We start from the raw sequence: 17,801 nt of genomic DNA, 5'->3' as shown, positions 1-17,801 counted from the left end.
GTAAAAGCCCTGGGCCATCCCTGTCTTCCTGTCCCTTGTCTGCCCAGTTGACACCCACTGGTGACTTCTAGGGCACTGAGGAGTGAAAGCGCCTAGGGCTGGAGAATAGCTCTGAGTTGGGTTTGTGACTCTTCCCTCTCCCTGCCTCACAGGATTGTGACTACCCAGCCCCTGCCCTCAAAAGCTTCAGACCCCTCAGGTAGCAGCAGGACCTTGTGATCTGGGCCCCTTGCAACTGAGATGGTTTTGCATCTTTCCAGGAGAGCCTCAAATTCTTCTTCCAGGTTGTATCACCCCTGAGTTAGCATGTCCCAGGCTCGCAGACTCAACACAGCAGGGTGGGAGACAGCTGGGCACAGAGGGGGAATTCCGTTCAGCATGGGCTCTAAACCCGCAGAACTGACAAAGCCCCTGCTTCCCCACCCCCTCCTCAGGCTTCTGCGAGCACATGCCCCAGCCCTGTATCCCTGACTGTCCCACACTGGGAACAGCAGAACTTCCTCGCTGTCTTCCCCTTCTGTCATTATCCCATCCCTCCCTTGAAAGGTTCTCCCCAGAGTGACACTGGACAGACAGCCTCTGTCCCTGGGGCTGGAACCATGAGAAGGAAGCTCAGCACTCCTCCACAGTGTCCCTGAAGATAACTTTTTATTAATTGAATTACTATGTTTTTTTCATGGACCAAAATTTTTTTTGTACTGTCTCCTTATCGATGTCACCCAGTTTTAATAAAAGAATCTTCTGAAGGATGGGTCCCCCTACCTACTGATGGAGAGCTCTTCCCTGAGCTTTCTTCTTCGATACCATTAGCCATGCTCATGGTGTTTGTTCATTTTATTTGACAGATATTTGTTGAGCACCTGCTGTATGCCAGCTGTGGTTCTAGGCACTGGGGATATGGTGAAAAACAAGATTTCTACCCTGGGGACCTCAGGTTCTCACCTTAGAGCTTGTTCTGTCAGCCCCAGTGCTCCAAGCAGGCCAGGTGCTGGTTGGGAGTAGTGGGCTTCATCACTGGATCTGAGAGTCCTGTCCTCAGTTCCCGTTAAGGAAGATTCTAACAAGACAGTGGCACTGCCATTCTCTCCCTTGTCCTTCTGAACTCCCCAGGGCACCTGCTGGCTCGAGGGTGCTGTCCTTGGGTACCTGTGGTCCCTTACACTTGATGAACTTGAGCCTCCTCTAGGATTCCCAGGGCTCCTGTCTTCCTGCGGGCCAGCGCTGTGTGAGGACTGAAGACGTTTGTGGTCTGTGTGCCTGCCATTCTTTAAGGTTCCACTTTCTCAACCCCGAGTAAGATTTTAGTTCCTGAGACTGGCGTGGAAGTGCTGCACTGTCATCCTCGTGCTATGGACAACCGAGCCTTCACTGGTAGAGTTGAGAAGACTTTGCTCAGGATTGGGTCCCATTAGCAGAAGCATGAAATTCTGCTGCAGTTTCCATCATATGCCTGCTTCCCACCTGGTAGTTCTTTACTTTCCTCCTTTGTGCCATTATCTAGCTTGGTTCTACTCAAGAAGGGGGTTTAGAACACAGGGTGAAGGCAACTACATTCCAAAGTTGTAGTTAAAAAATTAACTTTTGCCTCCATGCATGTGAACACTCAAGTATTGCGTATATGCAGTCAAACCCACCAAGGATACAACCACTATTCCCAATCTGGAATGTGGGAGTTTATCAGACTTGAGTGGGGAAAGCAGAAGAGTGTGTGTGGGTGATGATAACTTGGGAGTGGAAACAATTGATGTCAAGGACATTGAAATGGCATCTGTTTTCACCCAGGCTAATTACATGTGTAATGAATGGCTGATGAACCATTATTAATTTCAAGCAAATCTGCAGTTTGCTCTTGGGAAAAGAGCCCTAGTGGTACAGATAATTGGCCTGTGACAGGCCAGTTCTGAATCTCTGCACACTCTTTATTCCTATATAAATGAACAAATTCTTTGTCTCCATACTACTTTAAATGATCGTAGGGACAAAAAGATGGAAGCATTTAGGCAAACACAAGAGGTTATTTTATGCACAAACATCCGTTCTTTGGGGTTCTCATCCTGTGTGCCAGGGACAGAAGCATTCTTTCTCTTCCATCACCCATAATCAGTGGTCCCAGCCGGCAGCCTGGCACTGGTGCCTTTGTCGCAGTGCCAGTGCAATAACAGTGGTCGTTGGGGGGGCTGGCTCTGTAGTAGGCATAATTTTGTTCCTAAGAGAAACAATCAACTGCTGATTTCACGTATGTTCCCCTAAGGGAACTCCCTGGCCATGGGAGTAGAGTATGGTGGGCTTTTTACCAGGCAGTCCTTAGAAGTTAGGAAACCATTTCTCCCCAGTCTTGACCTCAGGGCCACTTAACCCTTACCCAGTGATTGCACACAAACTCCCCTCTGGCCCAGTGCTTATCACTGTTTGCAGCCAGCAGCAGCCCAGGGGGATGGAAACACCCACTCAGCAGTTGGCCCGGCCAGGAGGTCAGCACGTGAGCACACAGTGCTATCTGCTTTCCAGGCCAAGGTGCACAGACAGTTGGAGTGTAAGGGGCCTTTGCCCCACTCTCCACATCAGCCTAGAAACTAGAGTTCCCCCTCGTAGTTAAACAGGTTGCTGTGGGCGATGCAGAGCCCTGAACTGCACTGTGCGTCCCTTCCATCCTCCCTCCCCCCAGAAGCGCACACCCCACTTGCTCTTGATTACAGCATCTGAGACCACAAAGCTCTACAGAGGTCACAACTGCCCCAGGTCCTGCCTCCCTTCCCTTCTGGCTTCTGCAAACTAGCCACTAACCTGAAGGCGCCCCTAGTGTGGGGTTAGCCTGGAAACCCAAGAAAGAAGTGAAGGAAGCTCAGTACCTCTCAAGGACAGTGAACACTTGGGCTGCCTTCTTTTCTCTCCTATCCTCCTCCTCAAGCCCAGAGTCTGCAAAACACCTGTGGGCCACTTGGCATCAGAGCCTCCAACTTTGGGCTTTCCTGCCCCCCTTCCTGGGAAACATTCAGGTGAGGAGAGGCCCACTGGTGTGCTTTGTTTCTTGGGCCCTTGGGGTCTTATCCTTGGGCTGGGTTGCCCCCAGAGCAGGTCCTTACCTCTTATGTGCTCTTATTTAAAGGAGCCACACCCACCCACCTCACTCACCCACAGCCCTGCAGTGGGGCAACACGTGACCCGTCATCGCCAGAGGATGAACCCATAGAGCAGCTTTCCGGGTCCTGGGGGGGACAAGTGGGGCGGTTCCTACCTTGGAAAAGAAGGCATGCCTGGATCTGCTGCTGGGACTGAATACAATTTATTCCAGTGCTAGGGGACGGGAGTGGGGGGGGACCGGGCACTCGCTCCTTATCTGGGCCCGGTCTTGGCAGAACTTAAAATGAAACCATTGCGGAGAGGGAGGGGTTGAGGACCTGGGCTGGGGCCGAGGGAAGCAGCGTGCCAGCACCGTCAGCGGGCAAACCTAAGAGGAAAAGCAGGCCTGGTCTCGGCCCCATTCCTGATCCCCACCTGTCTCTACCCTTTTCTTCCCTTTCCCTGGCCCTGCCAGACTCTGTCTCCCTGGGCGCCCGCCTCCCCTCCCCTGGAGGGCGGGGCTTGGCGGCACCCACGTGTGTTGGAGTTATATGCTCCCAGCCGGCAGAGGAGCTGGGGAGAGTGGCACCCAGCTGGTGGCCCAGGCAGCGAAGCGGCACTATGGCCGGCAAGAAAGTGTGCATTGTAGGCTCTGGTAACTGGTAAGCGGCTCTGTCAAGGAGTACTGGGGGGGGGGGGAGGGGGAGGCTCCCTCAAGTATACAGGAGGTTAGGGAGGGAGGTTTGGTGGGCAGGAGGCAGTCGGTGGGGAGCAAATGCCTCCAGCTCCTGGCCCACCCCTGTTGCTGTCTTCTCTGCCTACCCCGGCAGGACAGACAATGCCCAGACCGCTCCTGGCCCTTGCGTCTCGGGCAGCAGCACCTGTTCGCCACGGGAAGGGAGCCTCCAGAGTGCTCCCTGCCTGAAAGGCTGCCTGGGTTAGGGGGTGGGGGGGGAGATCAAGAGGCTGGCCCCCTTCTCCAGCAGCAAAGTGTGAGGGAAAGGAAACTGAGTCTCCTTTCTACTGCTAGGTCAGGAGAGACGCAGCGTCACGGGGAGGGGGTGACAAGGAAGGTGGCAGGTAAATAATCCAGTGGCTTCTGTGACATCCTGAGGGGGAGCACTATCCCCTCCCGCCACTGTTCCTCTCTCACGCCCCCGCTCCTCCACTTTCTGTGCTCCCCCTCCTGCCAGGGGCTCAGCCATCGCCAAGATTGTGGGTGGCAACGCAGCCCAGCTGGCACGCTTTGACCCACGGGTGACCATGTGGGTGTTTGAGGAAGACGTCGGGGGCAGAAAGCTGACAGAGGTCATCAACACACAGCATGAGAATGTCAAATACCTGCCAGGGCACAAGTTGCCCCCCAATGTGGTGAGCCCCAATGCCCCATAAGAAGGGAGAGGGAAGTGGAGGGGGTGCTTCCTGCTGGGAGGGGGCCACTTCACGTGCCACCTGTACTTGAGAAGCATCTCAGGAGGGCTACTCCAGGCACAGGGCGTCCCTGGGCACAGCCCCCAAACTGCTCCCCTGAGCACTTCCTGGGACTGGGGAGAACCTGAATGCATCCCCCTGCATCTCCACCCCACCCCACGGGCTTCCAGGCAGGAGAGGGACGGGGAGAGGATGAGGAAGTTGGTCTCTGTGGCAACCAAAGACAGGTTCTCTGGCCCCCAGACTTGGAGTCTGGGTAGTGCCTGCCTCGGGCTCTAACCCTGTTACTCATTCACTGGGTTATTAGTAGATGTGGAGACTGCTCCTTGGACTTAAGGTCTTTGGTCAGATCCATGTGGCTTACTCCCCACCTGGAAAGGGGGAGCAGGAAAGACAGCAGGAAGACTGGGGCTCTCCCTTCCCAGTTGGGAGCCCTAAGGAGCAGGGTGATGAAATCTTACTTGGCCTCTTCCTCTTGCCAAGCCCAGACCTCCTTTGGCCTCCCTCACTATCCCACAGCCAAGGGCTAGGAGAGTGCTGAGAGGAAGTTTCCAGGAGTCCTCAAGAACCCAGGACAGCTGGAACCTAGAGGGAATGATGGCTAGGCGGAAGGAATAGAAGTGTCTTGTTCCTCCAGGTTCAGCCCTTCCAGATTCAACCCCCAAACTGCCCTCCTTCTTCCCCACCAGCCTCACCCTGTCTCCTAGATCTCCTGCATGGGGCTCCACAGGGGCTAGAAGCAGTCCGTCAGGCCCATGAACACTGGTCACCCCCACAGGTGGCTGTCCCAGATGTGGTCCAGGCTGCAGTGGATGCTGACATCCTGATCTTCGTGGTACCCCATCAGTTCATCGGCAAGATCTGTGATCAGCTCAAGGGCCACCTGAAGGCAGACACCATTGGCATATCTCTTATTAAGGTGCCAAGGACACCCTCCTGTGGATGGGGATGCAGCTAACTGCTGTGGGGCTCAGGGTGGGTGAAGTGTGACAAACAGAAAAGAGCAGAAGTAGGCCAGGAGTTTTCTGAACAGAGGAGCTGGCTTTGGGGAAGCTTGAGAAACAGATGCGGGGGGCCACTGGGAAGGGGAGGTTGGTTGGGGAGTAGATAAGAGATGAGTTTGGAGGCAGATGTCTTGGGGAGTTTAGGAGGTGTACAAGGGATGCCTAGGGGATACAAGAAGTGGGCTTGTTTGAGGAGTTGAGAAGGGAAGCTGGTTTGGAGCAGTGGCTGGGATGGAAGTTGGTTGGGGGTACTCAGGAGTGGGCTGTTTAGGGATGTGGCGGGGATACATTACCTTGGAGAAGTAGGTTGTGGAAGGAGAGTTTTCAGATGGATTCGTTTTCACATGTTATCTGCTCTCCTCACAGCTAGCTTTGGCTGCACTGGAATAGGGGAGGACCTTTGGGGAGGGACATTGATGAACAGTGAATTTGCAATGGGCAGGATTTCTAGGTGGGAAGCCCTCAGTTGGGGATAAAAGGCACCTGGCCTGAGCTCCATCCTGTGCCCAGGGGGTAGACGAGGGCCCCAACGGGCTGAAGCTCATCTCTGAAGTGATTGGGGAGCGCCTTGGCATCCCCATGAGCGTGCTGATGGGGGCCAACATTGCCAGCGAGGTGGCTGATGAGAAGTTCTGTGAGACAACCATTGGTGAGACCCCACCACCCACATAGATAATGCAACTCCAGTTACATCGCCTCCCCAGGCTATATTCCCCACCCACTTAGCCATCTTCTCCCCATAAGGCAGGTGAAGGAAGAAGATCCCAGCATCAAAGGTGAGGGGAGTTGGGGCACCCCTACGGCAAGAGCTGTAGGTCCTGCTTAGGGCAGTTGTGGGAAGAAGAGTCAAGAGTCCCTTCTTAAAGCCTTATCCCCTCCCTACTTTAGGCTGCAAGGACCTGGCCCAGGGACAGCTTCTGAAAGAGCTGATGCAGACACCCAATTTCCGCATCACGGTGGTGCAAGAGGTGGACACAGTAGAGCTCTGTGGGGCCTTAAAGGTGAGAGGGCTTCAGAGGCAGCTATGGGGTGGGGAGAAGGCCCTGAAAGAGGGCCTGGCTTAGCTGTACAAGGTTGCTGGGACTCCAGGCACTCACTGCCCTTCCCCACCAAGTCTCATACACATGGGAAGAAGGGCAGAAGCAAGGCCAGGCTCGCTCAGGTCTGCCGATTACTTACCATCAGACATTGGGCTTCCTTCTTCCTTTCCCCTATAGCCCCTTGTGGGACATCCCTGTCCCTGGCTGCAAAGGTTGGTCCAGGGGGAAGAGGAGATGCCCAGGGGGAGCACTCAGGCTAATGGGAGATAAGACGTCCAGGACACCCAGACGGATTGATGGCCAGAACTCTGGATCCTGGACAGACCTATGGATGGATATCGGGGGCATAGAACAAAATAGCCGTGGTTGGGAGGGCGAGGTAGAAGACTGGTTTTCAGGAAAAGTCCTCAAGGATGGAGTATAGGGCAGGGCTGGGGAGCCGGAAAGCACAAGCCCAGGCTAAAAGAAGGGAGTGCAGCAAGTGGGAAAACCAAGAGGTGAAAATAGTTGAGGAGCCCACCCACCTTCCTTCACTTATTCAGTGAGCGTGTCATGGCTGATGGGAGGGGCATGAGGCAGGTGCCGAAGGCCCCAAGTGGGGCCTGCGGGAGGGGATCCTTTCTCACCCGTGACTTCACTCTTCAAAGAATATAGTGGCCGTGGGGGCTGGCTTCTGTGATGGGCTGGGCTTTGGCGACAACACCAAGGCGGCCGTGATCCGACTGGGGCTCATGGAGATGATCGCTTTCACCAAGCTCTTCTGCAGTGGCCCTGTGTCCCCTGCCACCTTCTTGGAGAGCTGCGGTGTTGCTGATCTCATCACTACCTGCTACGGAGGGCGGAACCGCAAGGTGGCCGAGGCCTTCGCCCGCACAGGAAAGGTGGGCCCTGGGGAGAATGAAGAATGGAGGGTGGGCCCTGTAGGTGTTCAGGGAGAGGAACGTGGCTCGAGGCATCTCTTGAACACAGACATTAAGATTGTTGGGAACATTCGCAGCCTTTCTTTCCTCTTAAGACCCACCTCCTCCCAGAGTCCCAGACTCTCTGTCTCACACTGACAACCCTCCTCTCCCATTTCCATTTGCCTGTCCTGTTTTCTTCACAGTCCATTGAGCAGCTGGAGAAAGAGATGCTGAATGGGCAGAAGCTGCAGGGGCCCCAGACAGCCCGGGAGCTACACAGCATCCTCCAGCGCAAGGGCCTGCTGGACAAGTAAGCGTCTGCCCCAGCCCCACTGATGGAGGGAACCACCGACAGAAGTGCTCTCCCCATTCATCATCTTCCTGAACCCTCCTCAGTCTGTGAAGTGGGCAGACAGAGCCTAGAGCTTGGCCAGGGTCTGGTATGCCCGCTGTCCCCCAGCTCGTTCGTTGTCTTTGAATTCTTTCCAGTCTAGTGCTCTTTATACCACATTGCTTGGACCCCTCTGCGTGGCCGCTCTCTGTCCTTTCCTCCTTGTCCTCTGCTATGGGGGTGGACAGGAATAAGCTCCTCTGACTGTTCTGCCTCTTTGTCCATCACCCTCAGTCTAAGCTGCTCCCCCAAGGCCAACCCTTTTGTTCCGTGAATCCTGTCCTGGGTGCTGAGGTGTGAGGAAAAGGAAAGTCTCTGCTTCAAGGTGCTCCTTTTCAGGGAGCACAAGACAGCAGGGGTGATGGGCTGATCAGAGCAGAACTCGGTTGATCTGGGAAAGAATCCTAGAGCAAGAGAGTACGAAACAGGCTCAGAAGATCGGCTCGCGGCTGGTCAGGGTAAAGCCTCCTGGTAAAGGGAGCGGCCTGGGCAACAGGCTGGGAAGAAGGAAACTGGCATTTATTGAGCACCTTCACATAATTCATAATCACTTCTTCACTACTTTGTTATATTGACCCTGTTTTACAGCTGATGTTACTGAGGCTTGCCTAATTGGAACAAAAAGTTCATGCCAGGGTTCAATACGATAGGGAGCAGGGCAATAGAAACCTGACCCTAAACCCCGGGGCTAGGAAATACACATTCTCAGCGATGGGAAATTGAGAGCCAGAGTCCGCCTGAGCTCCAAGGCGGGAGAGTAGGGAGTGGAGGGTTAGGGGATTTGCCTGGAGGCCCAGCTGGTTCTGTCCTTCCCCATTCTAGGTTCCCTCTGTTCATGGCTGTGTACAAGGTATGCTACGAGAACCAGCCAGTAGGTGAATTCATTCGCTGCCTGCAGAATCATCCAGAACATCTGTGAGCAGGGCTGGGGCCCAGGCCGGGCAGCCTCTTTACCCCAGCGGAGACAGGCAGAAGCTTGGGGTGCCTGGCCACCACGATCTCTGGGACTCCCCACACAGTAGCGTCTTCTCAGCTTTTCACTGGAGGACAGGTGCCTGTGGGCCCGGCCACCTGCCTGGAGATCTTGAAGCACAAGCAGCCCGCAGCCTCCTGCCACCTCATCGCACCAGAAGTGGAGTTGCCTAGTCCCTCTCCATATGTGGGGCTTTCTCCCTGTCCTCTGGGAGGGGTAGAATCAGCCCCAGTGCTGCCTGCTTTGAGTATGTGGGGGGAGGAGGGGAGGGGAGGGAGGCAAGGCAAAGAGGCCTCACACAGACCAGGACTGCTGTCCTCAAGCCCAGTTAATGGCTAAAGAAGTACCTCAGCTGCAAGAGGGATGAGGCGAGGGCTGCAGGGAGGGGTCTGGGCTTTTGGGCTGATGTAGACCTCTGCCAGGCCCCACATGGCATCAATGGATCTCTGTTTGTTCGCAAAATACAACCCCCTTCTAGCTTCTCCTAGAAACCTCAGCTTCTTCTGAGGTTTCCTCAGAAACCTCTGGTCATCCCCTTCCCCCTCCCCCAGGCTGCCTGGCATCAGAGTTGCTGCCACGCTGGCATCTCTGGCCATGGGGCTTGTCATTCTCTCCTGGGACTTCCCAGTTCCTAGTTCTTTGCCAGCTCCACCCCACCATGTGTGACCTTTCCAAGGCTCTCTCACCCTCCCTGCCAGCACCCTCTCTGGGGAGCAGAACTTAATCTGCTGACAGAGCTACACCTCTTCACAGCAGGCTCAGATCACTCTACTCCCTGTGACCTTTGTAATTGCCCTGCCTCCCTTCTCAGGAGCTCTAGTGGGGGGAGGTGTCAGCTGGGTCCCTCCTGCTGCTATCTCCCCAGGACATCTTGGATCCACCCCTTACCTCCTAAACCCTGTCCCTAGTTCTCAGCTACCCCCAGAGCAGCCAGGGCAGCTAACCGGTTCCTGTATCTGCAGGCCAGGGAGCCAGAGAGTGGGTAAGGGAGGATGAGCAGGTCCTCATCTCTGTGGTCTGAATTCCAAGACCGGCTCTCCTTTGTCACCTGAAGGCCTTCTCATGAGGTATTGACTACTTCAGCACCTCAGGAGCTGGGAAACTCAGTGGAGGAGGAAAAAAATTCAAGCCTCCGTACCAGCTGGGGTGAGGGAAGAACAGGAAGGGGAGGAGGGAGAGGAGTGTGCTTTGCAGTGGCCTTGCTCCAGGATGGAATGGCAGCCGGAGAATGTCACCGGTCAGCAGCTTGGACCCCTGGCTATAAATAGAGGCCGAGGGCTCCTGTCACATCCAGCAGAGGGTCTCAGCTTCCTGCGTGGCAGCATCTGGCATGCTGTGGCTCTGGCCAGCATTATGTTAACCCTCCCTTACTCCTGGACAAACCAGGGAGGCAGGCTCCTCTCAGCCCCTAGCCCCTGAGAAGTCAGTCTTACCAGTGAAGGGCGGAGCTGCCTGGATCAGGCAGCGAGAGTGAGGGGCACAGTCACCCCAGATCTGGCTGGGCTCAGGAGCTGCTTCCCCAGGAGGTCAAAGTCGGGGCAGAAAGACAGCTCCCTTCCCTAGGCTGCAGCTGCGACCCTCTTAGATAGTCAAAAACCTTTGCCTACTTTTTTTTTTTTTTGCTGTACGCGGGCGTCTCACTGTTGTGGCCTCTCCCGTTGCGGAGCACAGGCTCCGGACGCGCAGGCTCAGCGGCCATGGCTCACGGGCCTAGCCGCTCCGCGGCATGTGGGATCCTCCAGGACCGGGGCACGAACCCGTGTCCCCTGCATCGGCAGGCGGACTCTCAACCACTGCGCCACCAGGGAGGCCCCCCTTTGCCTACTTTTGCTCACTCCACAATTAACTGAATCTGAGGCTTTCGAACAAGGCTTACTTGTCTACCTAATAAAGCGTGGTTTTTGCATAAACAAATTAGGGAAGGGCGCTTAAGTGCATGTGGTAGGGCGTATGCATGTACATGTTTTCACTAATGCCGGAGGAAAAACGAAAAAAGGAAAAGAAATCCTTCGTCGATCATTCCAGCCACTCCCGGCCCCTTGCAGGGGTGCCCACGCAGTCCCCCTTCCCCCAAATGGCACCCCCTCCCAACCCCTTCCCGGCGCTTCTTTGGGGCTTTATCAAGCCGCCTGCAAGCGGGGAGGTCACATACGGGACAGAAACATTACGGAGATTCGACCCTCGCGCCTACTCCGTGGCCATGGCCAAACCTGCCGCAATCCTCGGCGGTCCAAGCCTCGCAGGGCGGGTCGGGTTCCTGAGCTCGGCTGAAGGCCTGCCCAGGGTAAGAGGGCAGCTCCAGGCTGTAGGGGCCGCGCAGCCCCCTCCAGAGGGCGGACTCCGAGAGAACCTACCCAGCTACCGGAGACGTCACCGCGCCGCAGGCTGGGGATTGGCCGGCTCTCTTCTGTGGTGACTGAGTATCCCAAAATTTCCCGTTCCAGAGTTTGGGTCGCCAAAGGCCCTTTCTCAACGGAGAATGACTACAACCCCCAGAAACCAACGGGCCTCTCCGAGAGGAAGGCTCGTCTGAGGATGCGTAGTAAGGGCGGCTGACCCGGAAGCCGGATGTTCAAAGGCAGCAACCAGTCGGAGCTGCAGCCGGCGCGGGCTCTCGTCTCGGTGGGCGGGGTTATGCTGCGTCTGGCGAGAGGGGCAGTACCTCGCGTCGGGAGCGCAATCCTAGAGCTTTAGCGGAGCGTGGGGGTGCGAGAAAGGGTGGCGTTCCGCACCAATAGCGCCTCAGCGTTCAGGGTTGTCCCTGGGCGGTACCCTCACTCTTCTGGACCCGGGTGCTGCTTCCGGCTGAGCTAGGAGGTCGCGCAGGCAGGAGGCCTCGGTCGGAAGGGAGGGAGCGGCAGCATCCAGGTACGGCGTCTGCCAGGCCCGAGCCTGGGCCGCCTGTCCGCAGAGGCGCGCCCGCTCGGGCCGGCCTTTGCTTTCCGCATCCTCCCACGCCCAGTCTTCGGGCTTCGGCGCCCTTGAGGTTGCCGCGTACCCTGTGCCGCGATCTGCGCCGCTTCCAGCCCAGCTAGCTCCTTGCGGCTGTAGGTTCCTGTCACACCGTGACTGCCACCGCGCATCTCGGCCCTCCACGCTCTGACTCCAGTAGCTCTGACCCTTCCTTGTCTTGCAGTCCGCTGCGCCCTGAAATGCAGCTTTCCCGGGCACCCTTCCTGCTTATCGATTAACTGGATCCGCTCCTTTGCTGCTTTCAATTCCTGGAATGCTCTCCCCCTCCCTCTTCTATACCGGTGTAAATCCTGCCCACCCTTCTAAAACGACAGCGGCCCAACCCCCACACCCCCGTCCCCACCTTTCTGCTGACTTTCCTTGAGCCTCCACCTTGTCTTTGAACTCTCAAAACGCCTCTTCTCTTCTGGTCACCGGCGTCTTCCACTTCGTCTAACAGAATTTTGGGTGCATAGCTTATCCCCATCAGACCATAAGCTCCTTTGAGACACAAGCCATATTCTCTGCAGCCCTTATAGCACGAGTAAAAGGTAGACAGATAAGTGAGTAAATCTAAGCTGAGGTGGATGGATCCATTTGAGGAAATGAGTTTTCCAGAGGAGAGACCTGAGCCTTGAGGTCCTCCCATGTTTAGGGGGCAGAAAAAGAGAAAAGAGCCACAATCTGAAAAGGTTTTTGCAGATTGCACCCCTATGTCATTTCCATTATGGTTCTTGTTTTCTTTTTCCTGTTTTTCTGAAACCTTCAGTCTAACCCCATAAAAGACCCAGCCTTGAGCTTTATTGAGAAAATGGATGTCCCTCAGATGAGAATGTTCTCCTGCTAACCTCAAAAGTTTTCTTCATTTCCAGGGTTAATCCTTCTACCTGGGCTTCTAATTTCATCTTTTCCTGGGCCATCCTAGATTTTGTTCCATCCCATCCACCTCACTTTTATCCTCAGTTTAGCCACGTTTCTTCTCCTCTAAAACATAGTCATATCTCCTTATCAATAAGCAAAACAAAACTAGAATTTACTTGACCTTGTTACCTTTTCAGGCTGCTGCCCTATCACTCCTGTTCGCTTAACCAGCAAATCACAAGAATATCAATTCTTATCTTTGGGGTGAGAGGGAGTTATGATCCTTCTAATAATCTGTATTTCTGCGTCCTAGAAAAAATGCACAGACACGTGAACCTCGCGGGACGGGGTTCATGGGGCCTGCTGGGGCTCTGGCTAAGAATCCATGCTTTTTACTTAATGCCTGTTCCAATTTAGTGCACTAAATTGACTTCTGTCCTAGGTTTACCTGTGATCTGGTCACCTGTTCCCATCCAGTGATCCCATCTGACCAGTTTTCATGGCACTTTACAGTAGTGTTTCCCAATTTTTATTCTGGCCCAGTACACCCAAAGATACAGCATACCTCTGTCAGTGGTAGTGACTTGATACAGCAGTGATTTTCAACCACTGTTGTAGTTAAATGAAAATGCATCCCAGATGTTTCTGGAATTTCCTACCTGTTTTCTTTCCGTAATTGTTTTCTTTCTTCAAACTGGCGTTCCCTTGGCCTCTTTCTCTTGGGTTTTATCATCTGTTTCAGTGACACTTGTTACTTCCATATGTATCCGTAGCCTAGCCTCTCTCCTAGGATTTGTTCCAAATTTGCATATCCATGTGCCTGACAGACATCATCACATGAATATTGTATTGAGCATCTTTTCTTTCTTGTTTTTTTTGGAGGGGGGCTGCGTTCGGTCTTCGTTGCTGCGCGTGGGCTTTCTCTTGTTGCAGAGAGCGGGGGCTTCTCTTCGTTGCAGTATGCGGGCTTCTCATTGCGGTGGCTTCTCTTGTTGCGGAGCACGGGCTCTAGGCGCGTGGGGCTCAGTGGTGGTGGCTCGCGGGCTCTAGAGCGCAGGCTCAGTAGTTGTGGCGCACGGGCTTAGTTGCTCTGCGACATGTGGGATCTTCCCGGACCAGGGATGGAACCCGTGTCCCCTGCATTGGCAGGCGGATTCTTAACCACTGCGCCACCAGGGAAGTCCCTTTATTGAGCATCTTAACTTTAACATGTCCAGTTCATGATCTTCTTGACTGATGCTTATTGACACCACCATCCCCCTACACACATAGTGACACACACCTGTTTCTTCTTTCTTCTATTAGCAGTATCCCACTCCATAAAGTTTCCTCAGTTGTTAACTTGGAGATATTTTCAGCTTTGCCCTAGCCCATTCAGTTAATAAGCCTTGTTCTACCTCTAGAATAACTTCTTCATCTGTCTTCTGTTTTTCCGTTGCCCTGCCTTAGCTCAGGATCTGTGAAAAGTTTTTGTTAATTTGAAAATAGGAGAAATCTCAGGTTGGATTAGACAAGTGAGGAAAATGAGGTTCTAGAAAAATTTCATCTGTCAGTAGATCTGTCAGTCTTCTAGGCAAGATGTACTATCCTGTCCTTCTTCCTCCAGCCCTGAGAAGAGGTGGTCCTATAACTGGTTAGCATCTGGCCAGGGTAATGGGGGATAGGAGGAGAAAGAATAAGTGAGGGGGAGGTTGAAGGCTGCAGGTCTCTTTGCTGGGAGCTTGTTTATTACCTTAGTGTCCTGCTCTGTGTGTATATGTGTGTTCTTTTTGTTTGTTTTTTTTAAATAAATTTATTTATTTTATTTATTTTTGGCTGCATTGGGGTTCTTCGTTGCTGCACCCGGGCTTTCTCTAGTTACCGTGAGCAGGGGCTACTCTTCGTTGCGGTGCGAGGGCTTCTTGTTGCGGAGCACGGGCTCTAGGCACGTGGGCTCTAGAGCGCAGGCTCAGTAGTTGTGGCACACGGGCTTAGTTGCTCCGTGGCACGTGTGTGTTTTCTTACTGTCTCACAGCTTGGGGTCCTTTCAAACCCCAGATAACCTGAATACAACCCTTTCTCATCTTGTCCCTGTGCCATTTGGTTTTCTTCCTCTGACCTTATTTAATGTCACTTTCAATAGTCACTTGGAATTATGATTCAAGGAAGCTGTGCCTCAGTTCAGTGTGGGATCTACCCTCAGGGACTGGCTCAAAGGCAGTGTTCAGCCCATGGGACTTACTCTGAGAAGCACTTAGATGTCACACCCTACCCCTGACCCCCTCAACCAGCTAACCTGAACTTTTCTCCTTTCATATTCTTGACTTTTAAGAAAGAAGTTATTCTCACTAACTTCAGTCTTTTAATTTTAATTCCCTCAACAGAGAGGAGGCTGAGAATATACATTCATAGTCCCAAACTGAGGAACGTTTTGTTCAAGATGAGAGATTCCCATTCTAAACTTTCTCTTGTTCCCTGGCTCAGAATGTCCAGGGAAATGTCCAGGGAACAGTTAAGTTGGAAGTAATTTATCTCATGCAAATGTGAGTTAATTTGCTGGGGACACAGTAAGTTTCATTTTAGCCCTTGGGATAGGTTCTTGGTTTTATGTTTGGAATTCAAGATTAATGCTGTAGAAGGTTATGTCTAACTGAAATAACATAAACATACTGTTGGCACTATTTCAAGTATATTATGGCTTAAACAGATGCTTGAAGACTAACCTGGGAACCTGAGCACCATAAATAAGATGGTTTTATGGGAAAACAAATTGGATATTGCCCAGAAGGCTCCCATTCGGTCCTCCTACAGAGAATAATTCACTGCTAATGTTTAATCTCTGGCTACTTCAATAAATTCCCTACTAGCCAGAAAAACTGATGTATGCCTAAAGTAATATACCAATTAAGAACATTTCTGGGTGGTCCATACCAGTCATGTCTTTCCATAAACATGGAGGGTCAGGTGTTAGCTGTAATGTCATTCAGATACACCTGGTTCCAGCTGTGTTTCTGTATCTCGTATGCAGACTTTATTTGCCCTTTTGAATCTTAAGACTTCCCAAACAATATCTTCCAGTATAAGACTGCATATGTCTAGGGGCCATTCAGAATAGAGGGCAGACAAACTGAGAAGTTATAGAATGGTCTTAAACAGGTAAGTGGGCTGGGCAGATGAGGCCTTATCCTTGGGTCTAAATCTAGTCTGTCTTTGTAGGGGACAACATGCCAACTGCCAGGCAACTAGCCGACATTGGCTACAAGACCTTCTCCACCTCCATGATGCTCCTCACTGTTTACGGGGGCTACCTCTGCAGTGTCCGAGTCTACCACTATTTCCAGCGGCGCAGCTCCCAGCGCCAGGCTGCAGAAGAACAGAAGACCTCAGGAGTCCCGTAGAACTGGGGGGCTTTTTTCCTTGAGCAGAGAGACCTGAGGCATGTTGTGGAAAGACCTCACCTGCAATCATTTCTGAGTCAAGAGGATCAGGGCCTTAATGGTTTTCGAACTCTGCTGGGAAAAAGTGCCCATGTTTTTTCTGGTACAGTCAGTTTGGAGAGGCTATTGAATCATAACAGGAATGGGAGGGTGAGGCACACCTACAGACATTAAATATTTTGCCATGTCTGTGTCTTGGTGTTTTTGTTTACTTGAACAGGGTATGGACTACAGAGGTGGGGTCTTGACTACCAGTTTTCTAGTCACAGACTGGATTTCCATATCTTGAGCTCTTAGCACCCATGAAGTAGGGGATATACAGTTCTAGGAGTAGTAATCTCGGCTCTCCTGATCTCAGAGAAAAGACTGTCCCAGCATCTGTATAAATCTCCTGAGAAGACTCTGTAAAGACCAAAGCTCTTTTGTGGTCAGTGACCATTCCTGGACCAATTAAGCTGTGTCCAGGTAATGGAGTTCTCTGGCCAGCTTGGCCACATGTGCACTTCTGAGCCAAGGAGGCAGAGGCCCTTGTTTAACAGCTGTTAAAATTGCACAAAATGGAGGCGGATAGTTCTTAAAATGTGAAGGGCTTTTGGGCAGCCTACAGTAATGCAGTCCATCTCCTTAAGCATAGTGGGTATAGTATTAGCATCAGGGTTGATTTCTCACTGTGCCACTGCACAAGAATCTACCTGCAGGTCTGATTGCAGAGTTGTGAAGAGGATTTGAAAGAAAACGATGCATTCAAGGTAAAATCCAACTATGAGATATTCTTGCCATCGTTTTTTTTTTTGGCCACGCGGCATGTGGAATCTTAGTTTGAACCCGTGCCCCCTGCAGCGGAAGCCCAGAGTCTTAACCACTAGACCGCCAGGGAAGTCCCACCACCATTTCATTTTGAGCTTTGAGGCTTGCTTGTTCACATCATTCTTGGTGATCGCCCAAAATATCAACCCCTTTGGACACCTGTCCTCTCTCATGTACATACTGCTCTGACCTTTGTCCCCCATTCCTAAACCTTTCACCTGAAGGCCCTCTTCCATGATTTAAAAACTCAGCATTCCTATATCCTCAACTCATTTACTCCCATCCTCTCTTGATGTGTTAACCAGGGACTCCACTGCCTTCTCTGCTTTCTCATTTGCCTGTACAGACAGTAAAGTGACCATGCTCTCAGCTCCCCAGTGCCACTTTCAAACAGTGTAAAATCAGTCCTTTTTGAGGAGCTTTCTTATATTCTCATTTTCACTGTATTCGAGAACTTGAATACTTCAAATCTTTGGATTCCTTTTTTTCCTTCCAATCTTTCACCCCCTTTTTGATCTAAACTGCTTCCCTGTCCAGCCTGTGCCCACAGCTGAGCATCCGAACTGCTGCCCTGCCTCCAGCCTTACCCTTCTCAACCCCAGACCTTGCTCCATTAGTTATCTAACTCACCCTCTTCCTTCTTTGCAGTACATAAACTTGCTTAAGTGGTAGTTTCTAAGTTAGAAGATTGGTCTGAGATTAAATGAGACAATTCATATTAATACTCCGGTACCTGTCAGCTATTAACACCTGCTGCTGACCTCCACATTTGTATCTTCCAGGTTCACCTTTGGAGCTTCAGATATATCCAGTTGCTTGCTATATCCACTCAAATCCTATAGTCCTCTCTAACTTGTCCACGACTAACAGCATTCCTTCATATCTCCCGGACCTACTTGTTTTTTTCCCCTTATTTTCACTATCATTTAAGTCAGGATTATGGGAGTCTCATTACACTATTCTC

At 52.4% G+C, this 17,801-nt stretch overlaps 2 protein-coding genes and 1 long non-coding RNA gene across 7 annotated transcripts; 2 read left to right on the top strand and 1 right to left on the bottom strand.

The window, feature by feature from the left end:
• Positions 1 to 3,588: 3,588 nt before the first annotated feature.
• On the top strand, positions 3,589 to 10,723 carry GPD1 (glycerol-3-phosphate dehydrogenase 1). 3 transcript variants are annotated; one of them, XM_060306523.1, is made up of 9 exons: positions 3,633 to 3,722; positions 4,091 to 4,140; positions 4,254 to 4,431; positions 5,270 to 5,410; positions 6,006 to 6,144; positions 6,384 to 6,496; positions 7,183 to 7,416; positions 7,641 to 7,747; positions 8,651 to 10,723. In XM_060306523.1, the coding sequence occupies exons 3-9, from the start codon at positions 4,324 to 4,326 to the stop codon at positions 8,745 to 8,747; spliced, it is 939 nt and encodes a 312-aa protein (XP_060162506.1). In that variant the 5' UTR covers positions 3,633 to 3,722; positions 4,091 to 4,140; positions 4,254 to 4,323; the 3' UTR covers positions 8,748 to 10,723. The 3 variants fall into 3 exon arrangements, with proteins under 3 accessions (XP_030690965.1, XP_060162506.1, XP_030690964.1); XM_030835105.2 differs by lacking the exon at positions 4,091 to 4,140 and having other exon boundaries at positions 3,589 to 3,722; XM_030835104.2 differs by lacking the exon at positions 3,633 to 3,722 and having other exon boundaries at positions 3,789 to 4,140.
• LOC115841332 (uncharacterized) lies at positions 5,186 to 11,310 on the bottom strand. Of its 3 annotated transcripts, none has more exons than XR_009565551.2 (5): positions 11,156 to 11,310; positions 7,162 to 7,423; positions 6,675 to 6,860; positions 5,789 to 5,893; positions 5,186 to 5,374 (listed from the first exon to the last, which is right to left on the bottom strand). It is a non-coding gene; the product is annotated as an uncharacterized lncRNA (long non-coding RNA). The 3 variants fall into 3 exon arrangements; XR_009565553.2 differs by lacking the exon at positions 11,156 to 11,310 and adding an exon at positions 11,012 to 11,118; XR_009565552.2 differs by lacking the exon at positions 11,156 to 11,310 and adding an exon at positions 10,954 to 11,091.
• A 114-nt stretch (positions 11,311 to 11,424) lies between these two features.
• COX14 (cytochrome c oxidase assembly factor COX14) lies at positions 11,425 to 16,219 on the top strand. The gene is made up of 2 exons (XM_030835106.2): positions 11,425 to 11,669; positions 15,810 to 16,219. The coding sequence occupies exon 2, from the start codon at positions 15,818 to 15,820 to the stop codon at positions 15,989 to 15,991; it is 174 nt and encodes a 57-aa protein (XP_030690966.1). The 5' UTR covers positions 11,425 to 11,669; positions 15,810 to 15,817; the 3' UTR covers positions 15,992 to 16,219.
• Positions 16,220 to 17,801: the final 1,582 nt, after the last annotated feature.

This window comes from Globicephala melas, chromosome 10 (assembly GCF_963455315.2).
Source record: "Globicephala melas chromosome 10, mGloMel1.2, whole genome shotgun sequence".
In the NCBI taxonomy this organism is placed as follows: domain Eukaryota; kingdom Metazoa; phylum Chordata; class Mammalia; order Artiodactyla; family Delphinidae; genus Globicephala; species Globicephala melas.
Note: the sequence above shows the minus strand (reverse complement) of the source record. Positions and strands in the feature narration are given on the sequence as shown.

What these genes read in the sequence shown, in the direction of transcription:
- GPD1 (XM_030835105.2), top strand. Translation starts at nt 3,682, where the DNA reads ATGGCCGGCAAGAAAGTGTGCATTGTAGGCTCTGGTAACTG. An exon ending in ACAAGTTGCCCCCCAATGTG is followed by an intron (nt 4,432 to 5,269) that starts GTGAGCCCCAAT and finishes TCACCCCCACAG; the next exon opens with GTGGCTGTCCCAGATGTGGT. An exon ending in AGCTCTGTGGGGCCTTAAAG is followed by an intron (nt 6,497 to 7,182) that starts GTGAGAGGGCTT and finishes CACTCTTCAAAG; the next exon opens with AATATAGTGGCCGTGGGGGC.
- COX14 (XM_030835106.2), top strand. Translation starts at nt 15,818, where the DNA reads ATGCCAACTGCCAGGCAACTAGCCGACATTGGCTACAAGACCTTCTCC.